The following is a 23,548-nucleotide window of genomic DNA, read 5'->3' on the forward strand; positions in this document are numbered from 1 at the left end:
GGTTTCACAAGATGATTTATTCAGTATTGTTGGTCTTTTTAATGAGATTTTAATATTGGTAGATGATGGTAAAGATTTATAAGAATATGATGGAAATTACAAAGAAGGTTAGTTTCCTTTTCAGAAAATCGACTTTATACTATATCTAATCACTTATTTTTTTTATGAAAATAAAGGACGAGACGAGCAGGACGTTCAGATGGTAATTGATACATCCTGCCAATTACAATTCCGTGCCGCTCAGGATTCTTGAAAAATACACAAAATCTGCGCTCGTCACTTTGAGATATAATTTGCCCATTTATATTGCACTCATTTGCCCAGTAATTTCACTTACTATGGCGCCCTTTAGACCGAAACATATTACTGCTTCACGGCAGATATGGCGCCGTTGTGGTACCCTTATGGCTAGATTATTCTAGCCAGCATCCTGTGCAAAGGAGCCTCCCACTAGTGAATACTTTAATGTTACTTGTAAATAAACAATAGTCGTAAAAGTTCACTCAATTAATAGAACGAAACAAAAGCCAGTACGTAAATGAAGTACATACAGTCTATCGCGACATTTTAATTAAAATTATCTAATCTTGACGAAACAAAACGCCGTTGAACCGGAAAATATGAAAAAACTTTTACAATGTAACTGGAGTGGGCGGAGACACAAGAGGGTTTAGTAATTAAACAAGTCCCTTCGCCGAGGGCCGACAACGGAGCTGCAGAATGGGAACAACAAAAACAACAAAACAACAGTGTTTTGTTGTTGTTGTTGCTGTCGTGTGGCGTGTGGCGTGCCTCTGACTGACACTTGGTGGCGACGATAAGCGAACCCTATATGTGCTATTGCTACATATATTGCGTCACATAGCATTGTGCTGGAATATTCCATAACGCTGTTTATCACTAATGACAATCAATGCAATTCTTCGTAGACTTATTTACTGGGATATGATGCACCTACCACCACCAATTTTTGTCTTTCAGCGGTCTGTAATACTGTATTGTAGTCGACAGGACGTATCACTTACATCAGGAATAGCATTTTTTTTCATGAAAATAAGGGACGAGACGTGCCAAGAAACATTATTTATTTATGGTATAAGAATATAATAGGTTGTGGTTTAAATTAGATCCATAAGGTTTCAAATCCGTAGAAAGGTCTGATATTACTACAAGTTTTAAATAACTTATACCAAAATAATTGTAATTTCATACCTACAGGTTTCACAAGATCATTTTGTCAGGATTGTTGGACTTTTTTATTAGATTTCAATGTTGGTAGATTATGGTGAAGGTATCCTTTTCAGAAAGTCGACTTATATATTATATAATCACTGTAATTTTTTTTTTATGAAAATAAAGGACGAGACGAGCAGGACGTTCAGATGGTAATTGATACGCCCTTACCAATTACAATTACAATGCCGTGCCGCTTAGGATTATACAAAATCCAAAAATTCTGAGCGGCACTTTGCGGCTCGTCACCTTGAGACATAAGATGTTAAGTCTCATTTGCCCAGTAATTTCACTAGCTATAGCGACTTTCAGACCGAAACACAGCAATGCTTACACATTACTGCTTCACGGCAGAAATAGGCGCCGTTGTGGTACCCATAATCTAGCCGTCATACGGTGCAACGGAGCCTCCCGCTGGTAAACTCAACAGTAAACCCACTCCTCACAAGTTATAATATTATTATTATCATTACGCCCTTGATCTCCAACAAACTTACAGAATTAATTTAGCAGCTCTTATTCAATTTATACCGTTATTTGTTAACAAACAAACAAAAGATTCTGCTAAGGTAAGGCATTCCTTACGGCCGTTCCCAATATACTATCTACAGATAGAGGTAAATTACAACCTTCTACTGTCAGTAATTAGCTGGCAATAATCTGAAGCTGTCCCAATATACCCGATAAGTCATTCTTATCGCCTATTATTAGGACGCGTGAATTGCAATTTCCATACAAACTTCTATCGCTGGTAAGCTATACGACGTCCCATTGACAGACAGCGTGTGCGGATGAAGTTAGTTACCATCGATAAGTTTATTGAGGCAGAAAAGTCAACGATAGTTACGCTTTTTATCTCAAGTAAGAGAAAGACTGAAAATTGAAAAAGGCTGTTAGTTGATAAACCAACCAACCTCCTCTTTGCTAAGCCGGGAAACCTTCTCTTCACCCTAAAACCATAATACTCTGGTTTTGTTTCAAACCATCTCTTTAGCCAAGCCAAGCCAAAGGGCTTTAAATAAGAAACAAAAAAAAACAGAAGTCCCCAACTAATTTGAGACGTAAAAAATCTAATAAATATACAAGTAGCATGGAGGGTCCTGAACCCAATCTATCAAAAACATAGATTAATGGTTACCTATTCCACAATGGTTAGATATTCCTGATATTCCTGACAAAAAACTTATAAGATCCTATTGTCCAATGAGAGCGGACACGGATTGGGCCAATGGTATTGTCGCTTCGATCTTAATTACTGCATTCAATACAAAAACATAAAGAAAAAACGAAATAAAAAGTTCACAAGAAAGGCGAGGAAAATCGGTGTAAATTAATGTCGGAGCATATGTTATGTGGATCGATTTTCGTTTAATTAAGTGGGGTTAAGTTTTTGTCATGCGGGAATCGAAATGCTTGAGTTACACGATGACGGGGTGGTTATTTATATCTACGTAAGTATGTACACTTTAATGGTGCATATATATAGGCTGTTACTGAACAAAAAGGTATGTATTTAGTATTTAGTTTTAATATTAAAAGGCGGCCAAAAGTGAGTCGGACTCGCCCATGAAGGGTTCCGTAGCAGCAAGTAACATAATATAAAAGTTCTTGAAGTTCGTTGTAACTTTGATCGATGTTTTAATAATAGTGTATTTTTAATAAAAAAACTAAAACTAAAGTATTTTTTGTGTGAAAATCTTAATGTGGTTTACAGAATACATCTACCTACCAAATTTCAACAGTAGAGTATTTTACTTGTAGTTTCGGAAAAAAGTGGCTGTCTGTCATACGGACAGACAGTCAGACATGACGAATCCATAAGGGTTACGATTTTTGCCATTTGGCTATGGCACCCTAAAAATGCAATAGACTTCACCATTTAGATTAGAGATATTGTCAGGATAACTGTCGAAGCAAGCTAACAGTCAACCTGGTGTTAAGTGAAATATTAGTCCCATAACTTAATGTCACATCATGATCCGAGTCGAATACTTGATGCAAAGACAATGATAATGATAAAAAGAGACAAGAGACAAGAGAAAACAGACTTAGAACTAAATATCACATACAATTACACTATACCATCTTCTGTTTAAACAAAACTCGACCGAATCAATAAGTTTAAACAAGGCTCAAATCTACACGTATCTTACATATAAATTAATAATTAGTTGGAGAAGTTAAGCCAAACTAAGTAAACTAAGCAAACGTCTTACGCATAGTTATAACGTCGGTGTCGATAAATGGAAAGCAATTACAGCGAGCACAATAGCACGCCCCGTCTTAATTAATATTAACTAGTGCGCCGGCGACGCCCCCAACAGTTGGTGGATGGAGCAGGTCGCGGGGTGACTACTGACTACTGAATACCGACTACTGCCTTGTAAATGCATCAGACAGCGATGAAAATAAACACGAACACACGGCCGTGGCGCGTGGCGAGCTCAACGACGAGCCTTTGCGTGCTCTTTTATACTAGTCTCACTGTTTAGGATTTTTTTTGGTCATCCTCATTGTTTTGTGCCGTTATTATATAACCTACAATAATTAAACATGTCAAACCTTGGAGCAAGTGTCATTTTGAAAATATCGATAAGTTCTGGTAGACCGGGAGGGAGCATTTAAAGATAGAAAGATAGTTGAAAAGGCACAAAGTTAATACAATTTCAATGCCACAAAACAATTATTATTTAACTATTTTTTCAATTATTTTTGAAGTGAAATCCTCTAGCACACTGAGCATTTATTATTTTGTAGGCATTATTGAATGAGAATGTGCTGCTTGATTTCACTCAAGTTGGCTAGGTGAGGAAACTTGTTATTTGTATTAATTACCTCGCCTTGATGACGTTTAATTTCTGTCGTGAGTTTAGCCTTTAATTGCGACCCTGTTTTCTACTGATGCTAGTTATATTCTACTATGTATATATATTTATAGCTTATCCAATATACAAAACTGTATAAAAAAGCAACAAGCGAACTAACTGAAGAAATTAAATTTTGTACAATTCGTACTAGTGGCATTATTTTATTAAAAGTCACATTTCTCGAAAATAGTTAATTTTTGTTTATGGTCTATTTTTTAGCCATGTTTATAAATACTACTTTATGTTTTACTTTACTTATTTATTTATTAATGCTTACCAACTAGATACATAATTTTATATATACGAATAAGATAAACATTAATAAGTGTTACTATTTACATATCTAAATTAAACGTATGCACATCGTTACTAAACTAAAAAACTAATGCTAAAAACTAATTAGAAAAATAACAATAATGAATTTACTACTAATTACATAGTTACTAATCAAGTGACACCTGTTTTTTATAAAAGTTAATATTTGAAAAGATATCAATTTTATCTAATATAATTATTTTATTATAGTTTACACATATGAGTTGAATGGGAGAGTTTAATCCGTAGTTTTTTCTATAAAATTTAATAAATATTTAATATTATACATGATTCACGTCGAATTTCTCTGTAACGTGTTTTCAAAAATAACCAATTTGACGCTCGCTCGTAATTTTAGCCGGCAGTGTGTTCCGCGGTAAAAAGCATACGCATTTGTCGGGCGACATTAGCACGGCTCGAGTAAACAAAACGCATTTTGTACGTCGATTTATTAATGGCAGCACACAAAGGGCACGGTTGATTATCGACAGGTACAGCACAATGCAGGTTCCTTGCTTTGTTTCATCGACAAAGCGGCAAATGTCAGTGTTTTGGAAAAACGACGAGCGTACAATGGATCAAACGGGAATGCAGCATGTACTCCCGAGGGAGTGAGGAGTAACACAAGTTGGAGTCATCACTTAAGTAACATTACATCTTATTGTAGTTACTGTTATGTGTAGATTGAGTAATGTTTTTGAAACATTCTGACTGGGGAGGGGACCGTTCACAAAATATAAAAGCTGCAAAGATAAATTTAAATTCAAATATTTTTTTATTAAAAATAGGATCTGAAATCACTTATTGAAAGTAAAAAAACTACCACCTATTCCAAAAAATAAGCCTCAGCCCTGAGAAGAACGGGCGCAACAAACTCAGCGGGCTTCTTTTTTTTTCATAAAAATATGGTAACAAAGTAATATCGTACAATTAAACTTATTATTTAATAGACTGAGGACGTTCGCATTTTCTGGGATATTGTAGTAAAAACATCGCCCCACAAAAGACTTACTATTTCGACCTAAGTCTGGGCTAACCCAGCAGTAGGCATTATAAGTTTATGTCTGTTCCTAGACTTTACATTATGGTTATGACAGTTTATAGCAAATTCACTTATGTGTACACGAGTATTTACAAACATACTCGTAGGCACATAAGTGAATATACAACATTATCAAGAATATATTGAGAGGCAACAGTCAAGATGTTTATTTCTTTAAATTTTGCTCTCAATGATTCTGTATTACAAATATTCATCTTCCCAAGTTCTCAATGTAACAATTAAACTAACTCATCTCGAGCGGTACAACACTAGTGCGATAGACGGGGAGACCACTAGTGGTTCACTGGCGCGATTTTTAAATTTTAGACATATTTTTTATGACCCTGATTGCTTGGGCACGGCGAAGGGCGCTTGTGTGGGACGCGACTTGCGTCGACACTCTGGCTCCTTCTTATGTCCAAGTTACGTCAGTTGATGCTGGGGCTGCTTCGACTGCCGAAGACAGCAAACGTCGCAAATGTGTCGGTCTCAGTGAGTCTTACATCTTTGTGCCGTTTGTTGTCGAGACAATCTTCGGGCCTCATTAGGGCTACTGGAAACTCAAGCGCTGGCAGCTATTTCGGTCAACGGATCAGGCTAGTTCTCCAATGCGGAAATGCTGCCAGTATTCTTGGTACGCTTCCCGCAATGATAGTTTTATTTTAATATAATCATAGTATTAGAAAATAAAGTTATAAGATTTGGTTTGTTTGAATAAATAAATTTAGGTATCTTTTAACTTATATCGGAATATTGATCGATTTCCTAAAGAACATAATATTGAGAGTTTTAATACTGCAAAAAAACACACAAGGATATTCATTTAGTTCAGTTAAAATTAAAACATCGTAAAATGAATAATCATTATAATTCTGGCACCTTAATCACTTAAATTTTAAAAGTTTGAAACGCGCTCTCATCTCATTTGCGCCCGGCCCGAGAGCACTTGAAAATCCAACAATTTAAAAAAACATTTCATTCACTTAAAGCTCGTCCAAAAGGGTCGCTGCGTAATTTCAGGATACAAAACGTATTCAGTAGACACAGTATGAATAATACATGCAATGTTTGTTGGGGACAATACTACAATGCCGCCTGGAGTTGCTCGCCTACGCGTGTGCTGTACAATACTGTGGGCTTGCTTACTGTAGAGCGGAATTAACAAGAATGGAGTGATAGTCACTATTTTTTTAATAGAAAAAGAGGACAAACGAACGTACGGGTGTTAAGTGATCACCGCCGCCCACATTCACAGGAGCGTTGCCGACCTTTAAAGGTGTGCGCGCTTTTATTTACAAGTTACCCATGTCGTATCGTCCCGGAATCATCGCATAAGGAAGCTCATTCCACAGCTGTCTAGTACGTGGAAGAAAGCCGCACTGTGTAGGACCGCCACACATCCAAATGGTGGGGATGATATCCTAATTTTTGGCGTGTCCTGAGAAGGTGGAATTCAGCGGCAGTAATCAGGTAAAACAGCTCTATGGAACAATTTCCGTGATAAATGCGGTAGAAGACACACAATGAAGCGACGCGGACGTCTCTACGCAACGGCAAGTGATCCAGCCGTTCACAGAGCACTAGGGTTTTTGGAGCACTTTCTTATATTCAATATTATACTTCATCCCTATGTAGTTTTTGCTAAGAATAAATAAATCCAAAACGCTGATTAAATTTATTTTACTTTATTTTTATTTATCACTGAAAATCCCTGTGCATCAGATAAAAATATCACAGCAGATTTAGTTAAAAAAAAAATAGAATATAATAGAAAGAGAAAGAGAAAAGCTGACAACATATTGCATTATGTTTGGTTTATTAAACGTCTTTATCATATCATATCTTTAAAATTTCAATAGAGAAGAGGTTTAAAATTCTCTAAAACCTGGGATCCAATAATCTCTACAGTAAAACCGTAAAAAAAACTCTAAAAAAAATATAACTTTCACGCAAAAATCAAATATGAAAACACAGTTACAATTACACGCGTTTTAATCCTTTAAATGTGTTTTATTTAAAAGAAACTGTTTATGCAGATCGAAAGTCTAATATTTTGCTCATTTTAAACAAGAAAGAAAATGTTTTAGAAATGAGTGCAATGATTGGAAGAGTAAGTGCTATATTTCACCGGGACACCAAGGTATCCGTAAGCTACCAAACTAGACACCATACATACACCAGAGTCATGACGCGTCCGATTTGGTAGCGCCATCAATCTGTTGCGCAACCAAACGGACACCAGATAAGTAACTCTCTATAGGGCTATATATATTTGTTGTTGGTAGCGGCGACTGGTTGCGCAACCGTGGTGTCCGTAACATACAAAACAAGACACCATACAGACACCAGAGTCATGAGGCGTCCGAGATGGTCACGTCACCAAATTACTTGCGCAACCAAACGGACACCAGATGAGTATCTCTCTATAGACCTCTATAAATTTTGTAGGTAGCGGCGATTGGTTGCGCAACCGTGGTGTCCGTATGCTAACAAACTAGACTAGCTGGAGCGTCGTTACAAAATACTGTTTGAGTAAAGAACATACATATTTTGTGTTTGAGATCGGTGCCGACACCAGCTTGGCGGGCGCGATATCGTGATTAATTCGGTGGCGGGCAACACCAGCCACCCGCTGTGAAGCTCCTGCCAGTTGATTGCGGTCTCATTTTTAACTTCGCGATTTTATGCGTTTTTGTGTCGTTTTACCTTTTTGTTAGCGCATTTTCGTTCTGTTAACATTTAAATATTTGTGTTGTAATGACTCAGTATCGGCTTAGTGTTAATCTATAAAAAGTATGCCGAGATAAATTAGGTTTTGTAAGAAATAATGTTTGAATGAAGCTCCGTTTGATTATAGAATCCATTTACAGTCGGCTATTCATCTTAAATCTAATCAAGTTACAAAGGAAAATATTTTAAAGGTTTACAAAGAGATGTAGGTAGGTATAACAATATATACAATAGCGCTCGTCACCTTGAGACATAAGAGGTTAAGTCTCATTTGCCCAGTAGGTAATTTCACTAGCTACGGCGCTCCTTCAGACCGAAACACAATAATTTTTACATTATTGCTTTACGGCAGAAATAGGCGCCGTTGTGGTACTCATAATCTAGCCGGCATCATGTGCAAAGGAGCCTCCCACTGGTACAATATACATTTGCCCTTCAAGCTAGTATGTTAATATATTACTCACCTAATCTTTTAGATATCTCTGAATTATGCATTTTGGGATTATCCTGCGCGATTTTCCGCCTCTGTAGTCTGGACCAGACCATGAACGCGTTCATTGGCCGCTTGATATGTTCCTCGGGGCTCTTCTTCTGCTGGTTCATGGCGCTGATGGCGTCCATGCCGAGACTCATGCTCATGGGGCCCATTGAGAAGTGCCCCATGGTGCTGCCGTAGCTGCCGCGATCGCACATCGCACCAGCGGCACTGGAAATACACAATCACAGTTTTAATACAAGCCTGAAAATAGTTCAGAAAATTTATTGAATTAGACGTTATTTGGCAGAAATCCCTAATAATTATGTTTAGAACAAACCTGTATTTTGAGGAATACACGCACACAAGAGACTATATTGACGTATAAATTATCAAAGACTTGAGATAAAAATAGATACTTAAACATCATTCAAGCGAATATAGGTGGGGCTGATGGGATAGGTCGACTTTCGGCAGATTTCAATACTTATTGACCACATAAGTATAGAAATTATGTGGTCAATGACATCTGTTTTACCAGTACCAGGAGCCGGCTAAATTATTGGTACCAAAACGGCACCTATTTCTACCGTGAAGCAGTATTGTGTAAACATTACTGTGTTTCGGTGTGAAGGGCGCCGTAGCTAGTGAAATTACTGGGCAAATGAGACTTAACATCTTATGTCTCAAGGTGACGAGCGAAATTGTAGTGCCGCTCAGAATTTTTGGGTTCTTCTAGAATCTTGAGCGGCACTTTATTGTAATGGGTAAGGTATTAATTACCATCAGCTGAATGTCCTACTCGTCTCGTCCCTTATTTACATAAAAAAATCATAAATAAAATCTATTAACTATGAATGGTTCTTGCAATCCATTAGTTGACGAGACAATCATAAAATATCCGAGGACCTTTAAAGCAACCCCTTCGAAAACGAATCCTGTTTTGTCCTCCGCTGCCACCACCCCCCCACCCCCCACACAGGTGTATCACGTGTTTACAAAAGCAACTTTTAATATCGCGACAATTACTGGGCGCACAGGAGCGGAAGATATGAGTGGAAGACGAGCCACGCAAATTGGCTGCTTATAACACGCAGCATGTTTCTGATTGGCTCGATCTCCCCTTTTAATGACGTAATTAAAGTGTTTTTCAGATTTTAAGATTTGAGTGACACGTGGTGTTTGAAATCCTGTTACAAAGACTCCACTGTCCGTCCCGTTGTCTGACAGCGAGCTGTTTGTATGTCATAAATCAGAATAGTTACGCAATTTTGACAGTGTGTATTGATATAGTCACTATTTTCAGTCGGAGGCTCCTTTGCACAGAATGCCGGCTAGATTATGGGTACCACAACCGTTTCTGCCGTGAAGCAGTAATGTGTAAAAATTACCGTGTTTCGGTCTGAAGGGCGCCGTAGATAGTGAAATTACTGGTCAAATGAGACTTAAAATGTTATGTCTCAAGGTGACGAGTACAATTATTGTAGTGTCGCTCAGATTTTTTGGGTTTTTCAATAATCCTGAGCGGCACTGCATTGCAATGGGTAGGACGTATCAATTACCATCAGCGTACGTCCTGCTCCTCTCGTCCGTTATTTAAAAAAATGAGAGTAAAGCCACTTAAAACTTATATGAAGTGTACCTACTTTGACGGACTGTGTGTGGACTAGGTCTCAACATAGAGATCACTTCAGTTGAACAACATCCTACATTATACAATATATTAAGAAGGTATTCTCTGACTCAGCAAATACTTTCTACAACTCAACTGCACTGACAGTAAGCTGTCCCTTCTGCAAATCCTTTCCTATATTTATTTTGATCTTGGAAAATTCGTGACTCAACTCTTCGTATAAATAATATTTTATTGCAAGATTATAAAGTACAATCTTAGATTTAAGCTGTGCTCCAACTAGATACCATACCTTAAAACAATAACTTTTTGATTAAGGCAACTATTAGATGCTTGTGTGCGTGGCATCTTGACACTCAATGTCATCATTAAAATTTTGTAACATAAGCTTCGTGTTATTTTACATTGAAATTATTAAAATACAAAATACTTTCTGATGATATGTGATCCCAATGTCTTTCTTATTTCTTGTAGTATTACATTTACCAAGTTTTACTACGCAACCCGGTTGTGGTTTCAATTATTAGCAAAGTTTAACAGAACATGTGGCACATCAACGTCACACGTTATTCAAGTTGGGCATAGTATTAGTTGCCGCACTTTGCGACTACGCCTGCGGTATCTAGCTGGAGCGCAGCGGAGACCAATCCTTAATTTAAGAGTACATTATAGCAGTGAAAGAAGACTTGGAGTGAACGTGATAGCTAAATACACACTATCACGTGATAAAAGAAGACAGTTGACTCACGTATAAGGGTGCATCTATCTCAGTACGGCGCAAATATAAATAATTATTATAGTTCAAAAAACAATATAAAATAATGAGAGTTCGTTGGTAACGATAATCTTTTTCTTCCGTTTCGTGGGAGAGTTTGATTGATAAAGATATTCTTTTTCTTCCTTTTCCTGGGAGAGTTTGTTTGATAAAGATATTCTTTTTCTTCCTTTTCGTGGGAGCATTTGTTTGATAACTATATACTTTTCTTTCTTTTCGTGGGAGGGTGTGTTTGATAAAGATATTCTTTTTCTTCTTTTACGTGGGAGAGTTCGTTTGATAACAATATTCTTTTTCTTCCTTTTCGTGCCAAGAGGCAGAGCGGTCGTGGTCATCACGAAGAGACATCTTTTGGAGCAGATTTGGTTCGACCCACGAGCATTCGCCACTTTTCCCTGCTGGCCGACAGTTTGGTACACTCGTTCAATGGACCGCCTACAGTAGACTTAATTTGGTCGTCCATCGCAACGTGCGACCTTCCTCGACCTCTGGGGCCATCCACTTTGCCCTGCACGACAAGGCGCTCAATGGACTCACTCTCTCGTTGGGAGACGTGTCCGAAGAACTTAAGAATGCGACTCTACACTAACATCGAAAGGCGTTGTTTTTTTTTATGAAAATAAGGGAGAACCGAGACGAGCTGAACGTTTAGCTGTCCAATTACAATGCAGTGCCGCTCAGGATTCTTGAAAAACCCCAAAAATTCTGAGCGGCATCGGCACTACAAATGCGCTCGTCACCTTGAGACATAAGATGTTAAGTCTCATTTGCCCAGTAATTTCACTACCTACGGCGCCCTTCAGACCGAAACACAGTAACGCTTACACGTTACTGCTTCACGGCAGACACATGCGGCGTTGTGGTACCCATAATCTAGCCGGCATCCTGTGCAAAGGAGCCTCCCACTGGTTTTATGCCAAGTTCTTGGAGAATAGAGACGTTGGTGCGAAACTAAGTCCACGAAACCCCTATTCACTTATGAGGCTGATTGCGGATAAACCATTAACCAAAGAAAACGGTGCAGGCAAAGTATTTTTGCTACTTTACAGCGTCCAAGCAGACGACATCGCGGGCAGCAGCTAGTGACATATGACAACACATTGTGTCCTCGAGTAAGCCTGTAAGACTTGCACAAACGACCAGCAAACAAAGATTATCACAACTACTGTAAACCTACTTAAGGCGGTACACAGACGAGCCGGTGTTTTGTCTAAGCTATTAGCGTCGAAGCCTTGCACAGTCGGACGTATTCGTCAAAATTATTAGTAGATATTTGCTTTGGGTATTACCACGTCGGGCGGGCCGAGGGACAAAGGTTTCTGATGGAATGTTGCGGGCAAAGATCATACTGTAACCAGAAAAAACTGGTTAAATAAATCAAAGCGAGGTAAATATTCCAAGACAGATCTTTTCATATTTATTCAGGAATTTGTTGAGTTATGGCAATTTTGAAAATTAAGTCCTCAATTGGGGATTATAACAATTGTGTTTTAGGTCATTTTTATGGTAGGACACTAATGGTGGTGTGAAAGTTAATTAAGTTTTAAGTTAAGCGTACTACAGTTGCATAGTTAATACATAGCCTATATAAATCAGGAATAAAGGCGCATTCAGTGCCAAGAGAATTGGTTATACCACATACGCTAAAGCCAAATATTAGAATAGAATATAAATATACCAATAGTCTCTATAACGCCGGCTCCTTATAACGCGTTTTTATATTAAATTAAACATCTTCTACCCCGTATTACGCGAAGATTTCCCACATACATATTTCTATACTGTTAAACTTATAATGATTTATACAGTTCATAATTACCTTCGCGTACCTACCTCTGCACGTGTGCCAATTGTGCTATTACAAAATTGTAATATTCTATTAGTGTTTTCAAAACCATAATAAAATAGTAAAACTAGGCAAACAATTGGAATTACTTGTTACGAATTAATCACGTTAATTATTATTATTAATACGAATCACTAGGTCGTAAAAACTCGTTATACGGAAACCGCTACTGTTTTTTTTGTTTATATGGAATAGGAGGACAAACGAGCGTACGGGTCACCTGTTGTTATGTGATCACCGCCGCCCACATCTCTTGCAACACCAGAGGAATCACAGGAGCGTTGCCGGCCTTTAAGGAAGGTGTACGCGCTTTTTTTGAAGGCACCCATGTCGTATCGTACCGGAAACACCGCGCAAGGAAGTTCATTCCACAGCTTTGTAGTACGTGGAAGAAAGCTCCTTGAAAACCGCCACACATCCAGATGGTGAGGATGATATCCTAACTTGTGGCGTGGCGTGCGAAGGTGGAATTCGGCGGCAGGAATCAGGTAATTGCCTTATAAGCTCTTGCTTAATATCTTTAACTACCTGTATATTTATTTAGAAGTTACATCAGTTCGAAAAGGGGCTTTGACATGGAGAGAAGAATTGATAAGAAACACCCAGCCCATACTTGAAATCATGAATAACAAAATTAAAAATCCCGAGCGGTAATGCCTTAAAATTATAAATTTGTTTTGTTTCAATAAATATATCTTAGAATACTTATTGTACATAGAATAATTTACTACAAGTTTAAGTACCTACACTGAAAGGTGTTCGCTAACTGTTGAGTGATGTATCAATACAAGTACAAGGTGAGTAGGTATCTCTAAGTTAAACCATAAGTGTTAAGCAACTGAGTAAATGTGCGGCAGTCTCTGAAGATGATACTTACACCAAATATCATTGTTTATTTTGTCTGTTGGTTTGTACGTTTCTAATGTTACGAGGTTGGTGATCACGTCATTTGTGTTAGAGATTTGCTAATTCATTTATTATCACATGGTAACCCCAACTATAAATATTGCTCAAGAAATTCATTCGGATTGCGTAATCTTAATCAATTTTATACTTTCTACCAGTGGGAGGCTCCTTTGCACAGGAAGCCGGCTAGATTATGGGTACCGCAATGGCGCCTATTTCTGCCGTGAAGCAGTAATGTGTAAGCATTACTGCTACTGCTTCGGTCAGAAGGATGCCGTAGCTAGTGAAATTACTGGGCAAATGAGACTTAACATAAGATACGCGCAAGAGTCCTTACGGGAATAATAAAAAATAAATTTTTGTAGTGGTAAGAACTTGTCCAATCTTAGCATTTAAGTCTCCCATAACGAGCAGATTTTCGTCTTATTTTCATCAGATTTTTTAATGAAAATGAGGGACGAGACGAGCAGGGTATTCACCTCATGCTAATTTATACGCCCTACCTATTACAATGCAGTGCCGTTCAGAATTCTTGAAAAACCCAAAATTCTGAGCGGCACTACAATTGCGCTCGTCACCTTGAGACATAAAATGTTAAGTCTCATTTGCCCAGTAATTTCACTAGCAACGGCGCCCTTCGGACCGAAACACAGTAATGTTTACACATTGCTGCTTGACGGCAGAAATAGGCGCCGTTGTGGTACCCATAATCTAGCCGGCTTCCTGTGCAAAGGAGCCACCCACTGGTAAATGTTTATTACACATATGCTGCTGTGCTCTGGATTGAAGCGTGGGAGCCGGTGCCTCAAGATGACAGGCGCAGAGTGGTGTGATAGGGGTCGTACTTTACGCTTTTTATCGTTTTATGACTTTTCAGTTGTGCTTCTTTCAATCAGAAATTGTGCGAATAAATAAACGTGAATACCTACTGGTTCATTTTTTATGTGCTTATTAAGAGGAAGTGTTAAAAATTTCGCATGTTGGATTAGGTGTAAGTGTGAAATCAAAGTGACGGATAAAATTACCAGTTTCTGATGAAGGGTTCGAGTAATTAATAATAATATAAAACATGGGTGCGATCAAAGGCCCGCCGCCATTGTAAACGCGTAGAAATAATAAAAAGTTTATTGTGGGTGCTGTAAAGTTACAGATTGAGGCTTGATTGAGGCTTCAATGTGCCTAATTGAGTCTTTGCCAATTGAGACATGGATTTCTTTGAGAAATGAAGAATAAAGTACTAAAAATATATATGATAGCAAGTAGATCTCGTCGAGGCCAGGGTTTACAATTATATTTCGCTGTTCGAGATTCAGTGCTTCAACAACTCTTATTCATAAACAATATGTTATGATTTTAAAGTGATAACCCTCACTTCTAGGATTAATACACAAATAAAATTTGAAAATCAAAATTTTATGAACGATGCGGGATTCGAACCAACGACCTCCGGCGTTCCGTGCCACTGATGAATGATGCCACAACCTGAGAGGTGAACAAAGCAAACAGAATTTTATAACGAGGCGGTACTCGAACGGTTAGCTCAGTTGGATAGAGCACCGGCACGGAACGCCGGATGTCGTGGGTTCGAATCCCGCATCGTTAATAAAATTTTGTTTTTCAAATTTTATTTGCTTATTCGTAAAGTAATACGTAATAAGTTTGGATTATTTCTTTTTTTTATGGAAAAGGAGGACAAACGACCGTATGGGTCACCTGGTGTGAAGTGATCACCGCATCCCACATTCTCTTACCACACCAGAGGAATCACAGGAGCGTTACCGGCCTTAAAGGAAGTTGTACGCGCTTTTTTTGAAGGTATCCATGTCGTATCGTCCCGGAAACACCGCACAAGGAAGTTCATTCCACAGCTTTGTAGTAGGTACGTGGAAGAAAGCTCCTTGAAAACCGCACTGTGGAAGACTGCCACACATCCAGATGGTGGGGATGATATCCTAACTTTCAAAATATGAATCAACTACATCTAAGGTATATAAATATATAGTTGTGAATTAATATACGAGAGGTGATCACTTCCGTCATTAAGTCATACCTATCCTTTGTAACCGGCTTATACCTAAGATGTAGTGGATCCAATTGGCGCCAAAATCTTATTGGAAGCAACGACTAATATAAAAGGGCGAAAGACATTCTTGCGAAAAGGCAGCTTTTCACAATTTCCTGGATACCTCCAAAACACACATTACTTATATATATATATATATAATTTGCAATACCAGAGGAGTCACAGGAGCGTTGCCGGCACTTAAGGAAGAAGAAGCTAAAATAATTAGATGAATATTTGTTGTTGACCCACTTAGATTCAAATAGGGTTCATGATATAAATAGTCTTTATTGCGAGTGGTAAGATATTAACATTAAAAAAAAAGAAGAAGTTAAGTAGAAGATTACAGAATTTTTTTGCCTCGCACAGTTACTTTGTTGAATCAATTACCGGTTGATTACGACTTAGAGAACTTCAAGAAAAGAAGTTCACTTCACCTTAAAATCTCTTGACACCTGTTGTTGCGGATATCCATGGGCGGTTGCCTCACGACTCTCCATCCCGTGAACCTCTTACCCCCTTTGATATAAAAAAACTTGTTGTCTTTCTTTCCTGTACGACCAGAGTGTAGAACCAACTTCCATCTTCAATGTTTCCACGACTGTATGATGTTGGTATAGCTAATTCATTTTAGGCCAGCAACAGAAACGATTTAACAGTATTAAAAGCAAGTACATTCGTTGCGCTTCTGTACGGAATAGTAATTATACATTGACAATTTAAACAATCTATAAACTATACGCTTTCAAAAGTCCCAAGTTAAATTGCTCATTTAAACAAAATACACTTCTTTTCTACATACACTTTTAAAGGATTAAAACGCGATTAAACGATTGTAACTGTGTTTTTAGATATGTTTTGCGTAAAACTTACATTTTTATTATTATTTTAGTTAATCTGTCGTTATAATCTTCGTCGTTTTCAGGGGGACTTTCGTCTTCTTAAAACACAGTTACAATTAATTACACGCGTTTTAATAAGGGCTTCCAATCCCGCGGCCTGTATTCAATCTCGGCATTTGCGGGACTACGAATTTTCAATCCCGCGGGATCTCGGTATTTGTGGGATCCCGCATATTGAAAATATGCACATTTTAAAACAATGAATTTATCAACTCCACATTTATTTACGTACATATTACTATTAAAATGAGATCAATCAAATTATACTATTTTTTTCACAAAAAAAACAATAACAAATTCGGAATAAAAAGCAAATCAAAACAAAACAAATCGTTTTCAAAAAATACACAAAGCAAAATTAAAAAATCAACCAAAAAAAACACATTTTAAACTGATAAATTATTAAGTTTGTCAGCTTTTAATCTTAACTGAAAATGTTTGCGAAGGAAACACATGTACAAACGTCGTCTGCCAAACTACTGCGTATTTTAGATGCGATATAGCCTGCAGCAGAAAATACCCTTTCTGCTTCCACACTTGTGTTACAAACCCTTAAAAGGATGTATCATTAAACTTAGTTAATAACTATTATCCTATTTTGCATCGCATGCACGCTTTTTTTCAGTCCCGCAATTCCCGCGGATCCCGCGGCTGGAATCCCGCATCTCGCGGGATTAGAATATGGCGCGTGATTGGAAGCCCTAGTTTTAATCCTTTAAAAGTGTTTTATTTAAATTTGTAACACTCGCGTAAATCAAATAAAATACAACATTTCTTTTGATCAACAATAATTAATAATCTCGTATTTTTAGAATAAACAACCAAGAATTTTAATAAAACGACAGAGCTTTATAAGACGTCGATAAGTCTCCACTATAAAAAACACATAAATAGTAAAGCTGAGAACAACACGTCCTTGAGGAGACAAACAGACAAAGCAGTCGTTGAACTGGTGACAGATCGATTTGATGCGCGTTTGTTTTTCTCTCTGTCACTCTACAGAGGCCTAGCGCACAAGATACGGTTCTCCTGCGACGAGCACTTTTGACCCAAACCAATTTTAAAAGCATCTCAATCCAGTTGTAATGAAACGAATGGAATGGAAAAAAGAATTGTATTTTATGGCTCAGTTGATACTGAGACACACTATATTATTTTATGCAACAGTTGTTTTTTTTAATGAAAACAAGGGACGAGACGAGCAGGACGCTCAGCTGATGGTAATTGATACGCCCTGCCCATTACAATGCAGTCCCATTCAGGATTATTTTTTTGGAAAAATTTTGACGGCACTACAACTGCGCTTGTGACCTTGAGACATAAGATGTTAAGTCTCATTTGCCCAGTAATTTTACTAGCTACGGCGCCCTTTAGACCGAAACACAGTAATGCTTACACATTACTGCTTGACGGCAGAAATAGGCGCCGTTGTGGTACCCATAATCTAGCCGGCATCCTGTGCAAAGGAGCCTCCCACTGGTCTAGTCGTATAAAGAAGATCAAAAAACGCGAGTGGCGTTGCATCGTAATGAAGGACGCCACGAGCGTTTTATGACCTAGTTAGGTATACAACGTATCGCATGCAATATTTTTTATACTAGGTAATTTAATTTACTAATAAACAAACAAATACCACAAGAAATTGCCGCTTAAATGGGCGGGAAATGTGTTGTATACATAGGTACTTATCCCTGGTGAGTGGTTTCATTTTTCCTTCCAATGGCAAAGGTACACCCATACAGCCAACGCGCGAAAATATAAAATCACAAAATATACCAGACAGCATCTTGGCAAATTACATTGACAAATTGTTTTTTTAAGTTGTCATTAATAAGTTTAGCCTAATGATTTAACATGAAAATATTATGTATGTTATATAGTATATACTACGTAAATATACCTATATAATAATAATAATACTAATATTGACACACTTTTTACACAAACTATCTTGCCCCAAGTTAAGCATATATAGCCTGTGTTATGGGTTACAAGACAATGATATATTTAATACAGTATACTTACTTAAACATACATATATTCATATTAACATACATAAATACATTTAAACATCCATGACTCGGAAACAAACATCTATATTCATCATATAAATGCTTGCACCTACCGGAATTCGAACCAGGGACCTCTAGCTTAGTAGGTAGGATCGGTAACCACTTGGCTATACAGGTTGTTGTTACCTATATATCCAATATTTCTATAAACCTACAATACCAACATAGATTTAGTTGTCTGTGGTACCAACACAACTGTGCTTTTTGGCGGCATTATAGTACTGTAAACAATGCTTCTTAAGACCATAGAGTATAGACTTTTCGAAAGACTTAACAGTGTCACGGACGAGTAAAAAAAGAAGGACGCCGCGCCATGATATTAGCAAGTGAAGCACCGTTATACTAGTGTGTGTGCGGTTACGGGGGATACTAGTTACACAATTTTAAATAATCATATATGGCCACAGATACTTATATAGTATCGTTTTCACAACGCACGACGGAATTTTTAAAATATCTTATTGAGACGCAAACTGATCTGTCACAGACGATGACAATTCTCATAATGGCCGCCTATCGGCCTGTAGTAGTGTAAGTGTGTGCGTGCGGCTATGTATTTACACGTTAATCGACTTGTTTAGTGCTACACTGTTATGACATGGTGACACGGAGTCCTTATTTTTTTACTAGTCCGTGAACAATGTATGTACTTATATTCCTGAACGGGGTTATATAAAAGACAGAAAAGGATTAGAAGAACATCAATAAATGTCTCGTCTTTGTAAAATCAAAATTTGGTATTATTTCCAATTAGAGTAACAATTTCAAAAAAAAATTTGCCTTTCTGTATGTTGTTGCCTATCCTCAAAATAGCTGAAACGATTTAGACAACCTCATATTAAAATGAGAATTGATATGTATTACGTGCAAACGTAGAAAAATAAGGCAAATACGATGTAACGATCAGATAACGAAGTAAATGAAAAATGTAACGGCCTACCTATCGAAACTTTTCCTGCCTTTTAAAACTGTGTTCAATGTTTGCCTATCAGATGGGAATTTATTGTTTAGCCACAAATTATGATATCATCCTCACCATCTAGATGTGTGGCGATCCTCCACCATTTGTGCGGTTTTCAAGGAGCTGTCTTTCACGTACTACAAATCTGTGGAATGCACTTCCTTGTGCAGTGTTTCCGGGACGATACGCCATGGGTACCTTCAAAATAAGCGCATACCCTCCTTAAAGGCCGGCAACGCCCCTGTGATTCCCCTGGTGTTCCATGAGAAATGGGCCGCGGTGATCACTTAACACCAGGTGACATCTCGCTCGTCCTCTATGTCCTCCTTTTCCATACGACTTATTGTCCCTATTTTTTTTAAATCTGTATTATCAGAGGCTGTATGTAGTAACGCGTCGTGCTGCCTTTCATGATTACAAGAAATACTTCGCTAACAGGGTTCCGTATCTACGACTTGAAGATATAAGTAACCTTGTAACTTACTTAGCGGTCGTTCCGTTTTTTATTTTGCAATAAGTAAGTATACATGTATGCAAGCACTTTAATGCCTTTTAAATATGAATGACTAACCGTTTAGAGGCTTCAGTAATTTAGAAAGGGACATTGACCAATATAGATATCTTATATACCTATGTTCCAATAATAGGTGCAATGCTTAGATTAAGGATTGGTCCAACTAGAAACCGCAGGCGTAGTCGCAAGGTGCGGCAACTAATACTACGTCCAAGTGGGCGTATTCGAGCCAGTCTCGAACAATGTGTGACGTTGACGTGCCATATGTTCTGTTATTCTTTGTTAATAATTGAAACTAAAGTACCGGATTCCGTAGTAAAACTTACCTACTACAAAACTTCAAAAAATAAGAAAGACACTGGGATCACATATCATCAGTAGGTATTTTATTAATTTCAATGTAAAATAAAACGAAGCGTTTGTTACAAAATTTGAAAGATACCATTGAATGTCAATATGCCACGCACACAAGCATCTAATAGTTGCCGTAATAAAAAAGCTATTATTCATAGGTAGTGCGGTAACTAGTGTGAGCGCAGCGGAGACCAATCCTTTATCTAAAGTACTATGCTTACCTTTAATTGCTTCTTAGACGTGAAAAATATTACTTACATTAAGCAATTAATTGAGTGTAATTATTTGATTGCGTTTTACCTTAATTATAATTTTTAATTAACTTTACCCGTGTTGAATTTATAATATACCTATATTTTAATATATGCTTAACATATATATGACACATTGATCCTATCTTTAATTTTTTCTATCTTATAAGTACTTATCATCAATAAAGGTATTATTTTCATAACTTACGCGATTCCATTATTGTAATAAGTCAAACATTTTTGAAAATAAAAGAACTTCTTAAAACGACAATTTTTTTTTAAAATCGCATTTTATTCAATTTATCAAAATCTTTAAAGGTTTATACATTATAAACATAAACCCCCTATACATAATAGTCTGCTAACTTAAAGCATTGCTAATTCTAACTCTGTCTTCTTCTATTGACCTAAGTCAGAATGAGAAAAAACACTCCTTAGCGGCTATTTTAAGTTAGCGGACCATTATGAATAAGGGGGAAAGAATATATTCGCTCTGCAATAATATATTAATACCTACCCATTTTATATTAATATTGTGTCTAAGAATTCAAAACAAACAATCCCGTTTTAGGTCAGATTTTTTTTTTCGTTATTTTCTTGAAAACGGTGCACTACCTTGTAATAAGAGTGGTATAATTATAATCTCTGACTAAAGCTCTATCAACTACAATATTTTTTACCACATCATTTTGATACAGAACCCAAGAATTTAAGAACCTATGATCGGTGTTGTTTTTCCTTCTATCAGTTTTGGTTTTTTTTTTATGGAATAGGAGGACAAACGAGCGTTCGGGTCACCTGTTGTTAAGTGATCACCGCCGCCCACAATCTCTTGCAACACCAGAGGAATCACAGAAGCGTTGCCGGCCTTTAAGGAAGGTGTACGCGCTTTTTTGAAGGTACCCATGTCGTATCGTCCCGGAAACACCGCACAAAGAAGTTCATTCCACAGCCTTGTACTTTTTCAACTACTACAGTACGTGGAAGAAAGCTCCTTGAAAACCGCACTGTGGAGGACCGCCACACATCCAGATGGTGGGGATGATTGGTTAGTTTGGAATTGCTCCCTACAAAATTTGTAGACATTAATTTGTTAGAGCAGTTAATTAACTAATCAGTATGTATTGAATTGTTTCCTTTTCTTTCCACAGAATGCCGGAGAGGTGGGTACAGGTAGGTGGATGCCATTTTCTGCCGTCAAGCAATAGCGTATAAGTATTAAATTTGTTGGAAGTGGTGAATGAAAAGTAATGGGCTGGTATTTTTAATATAACAATAAGGGACGAGACGAGCAGGACGTTCAGTAATTGATACGCCCTGCTCATTACAATGCAGTGCCGCTGAGGTTCATTTAAAAACCCGAAAATTATCAGCGGCACACGTCACCTTGAAGATATTAAGTCTCATTTGCCCAATTTCACTAGCTACGGCGCCCTTCAGACCGAAATACAGTAATGCTTACACATTACTGGTTCATGGTAGAAAGAGCCGCCGTTGTGGTTCCATAATCTAACCGGCATCCTGTGCAAAGGAGCCTCCCACTGGTAATTTTCATTATATCACATATTTCACATAATGCCTAACGACCTCAAAACAAACTAAATAAGTGAACCGCTGTGTTAATAAATGAAATGGAATTGCTTGCGGCGGCGTCGTGTGCCGGGTCGTCTCCTTCATTCAAATATGTAAATAACGATTTCTGGTCCACGCGTGCCAGGTCGAACTGTTACAGTTAATAAATCATTGTATTTGTTGGATGCGATTATAAATTGTGACAGTAATCACGACCATCATGTTCACAAAGTATCCTCGATACGATGAACGACGAAGGTTGACGCATCCAATATACGATAATGAATATTTATACAGTTAATTATTTACTACTTTTTATGAAATAGTTTATATTATTTAAACATGACTCATATATTGGATACAGCACCTTACAAACTAATTGTTCTGTATATTATACAGCCATTGTAAAATACTCTATTTGATTGAAAAGAGTGGCCGTTGAATTTCTTGTATGTTCGTCTCACGAGCTCAACTTTTTCCGTACATATGGTAGGTAAATTCAGTAATTTAAAAGAAATATTTATAGTGACGATTTAAAAACCTAATTGAATTTGATTTTGACTTTATAATATCACAGCGTAGGAGTTACAAAATATCGCTGGTCTCCGAGGAGTAGAAGTAGTATTTTAAGACGAAGATCCTGCGAGGATGCTGTCACCAAATAGTATCACCGTCACTAGAGGTTCCAGGTGGATGGAATGCTTGGTTATAATATTCCGGCGGGGCCACGGATTGGAGTAGTATTGATGCGATGGGCAACGATGCACACCTACCATCAAAGAAACCCAGATTTGAAAGTTCTTACGTTGCTTGACCTGGAATTATTCTGCAGAAGAAATTTGGCTCAATTGTGATGAATTCATGATGTTTGAGAGGAAAGTGCCATAAGTATAGCAATATAATAATTTAATAGAATAGCATTATGCATGAATGAACCAATAAAATATACCTACAATAGAGATAAATAAAAAAAAACATTCTCAAGGAAGTTTCCAGCTGCCAAGGCAGTCAGCTGGAAGTTACTACAAGTATAAAGGC

At 37.5% G+C, this 23,548-nt stretch overlaps 1 protein-coding gene across 1 annotated transcript in view; it reads right to left on the minus strand.

Annotated features, from left to right (window-relative positions):
• Window positions 1–23,548, minus strand: part of LOC126967279 (transcription factor Sox-21-like) — a 75,766-nt gene that overhangs the window by 51,669 nt on the left and 549 nt on the right. Inside the window, exon 2 of the mRNA XM_050811755.1 lies at window positions 8,652–8,893. Coding sequence (XP_050667712.1) covers window positions 8,652–8,893 — 242 coding nt within the window. The remainder of the gene's footprint in view (window positions 1–8,651; window positions 8,894–23,548) is intronic.

This window comes from Leptidea sinapis, chromosome 12 (genome assembly GCF_905404315.1).
Source record: "Leptidea sinapis chromosome 12, ilLepSina1.1, whole genome shotgun sequence".
NCBI lineage: Eukaryota > Metazoa > Arthropoda > Insecta > Lepidoptera > Pieridae > Leptidea > Leptidea sinapis.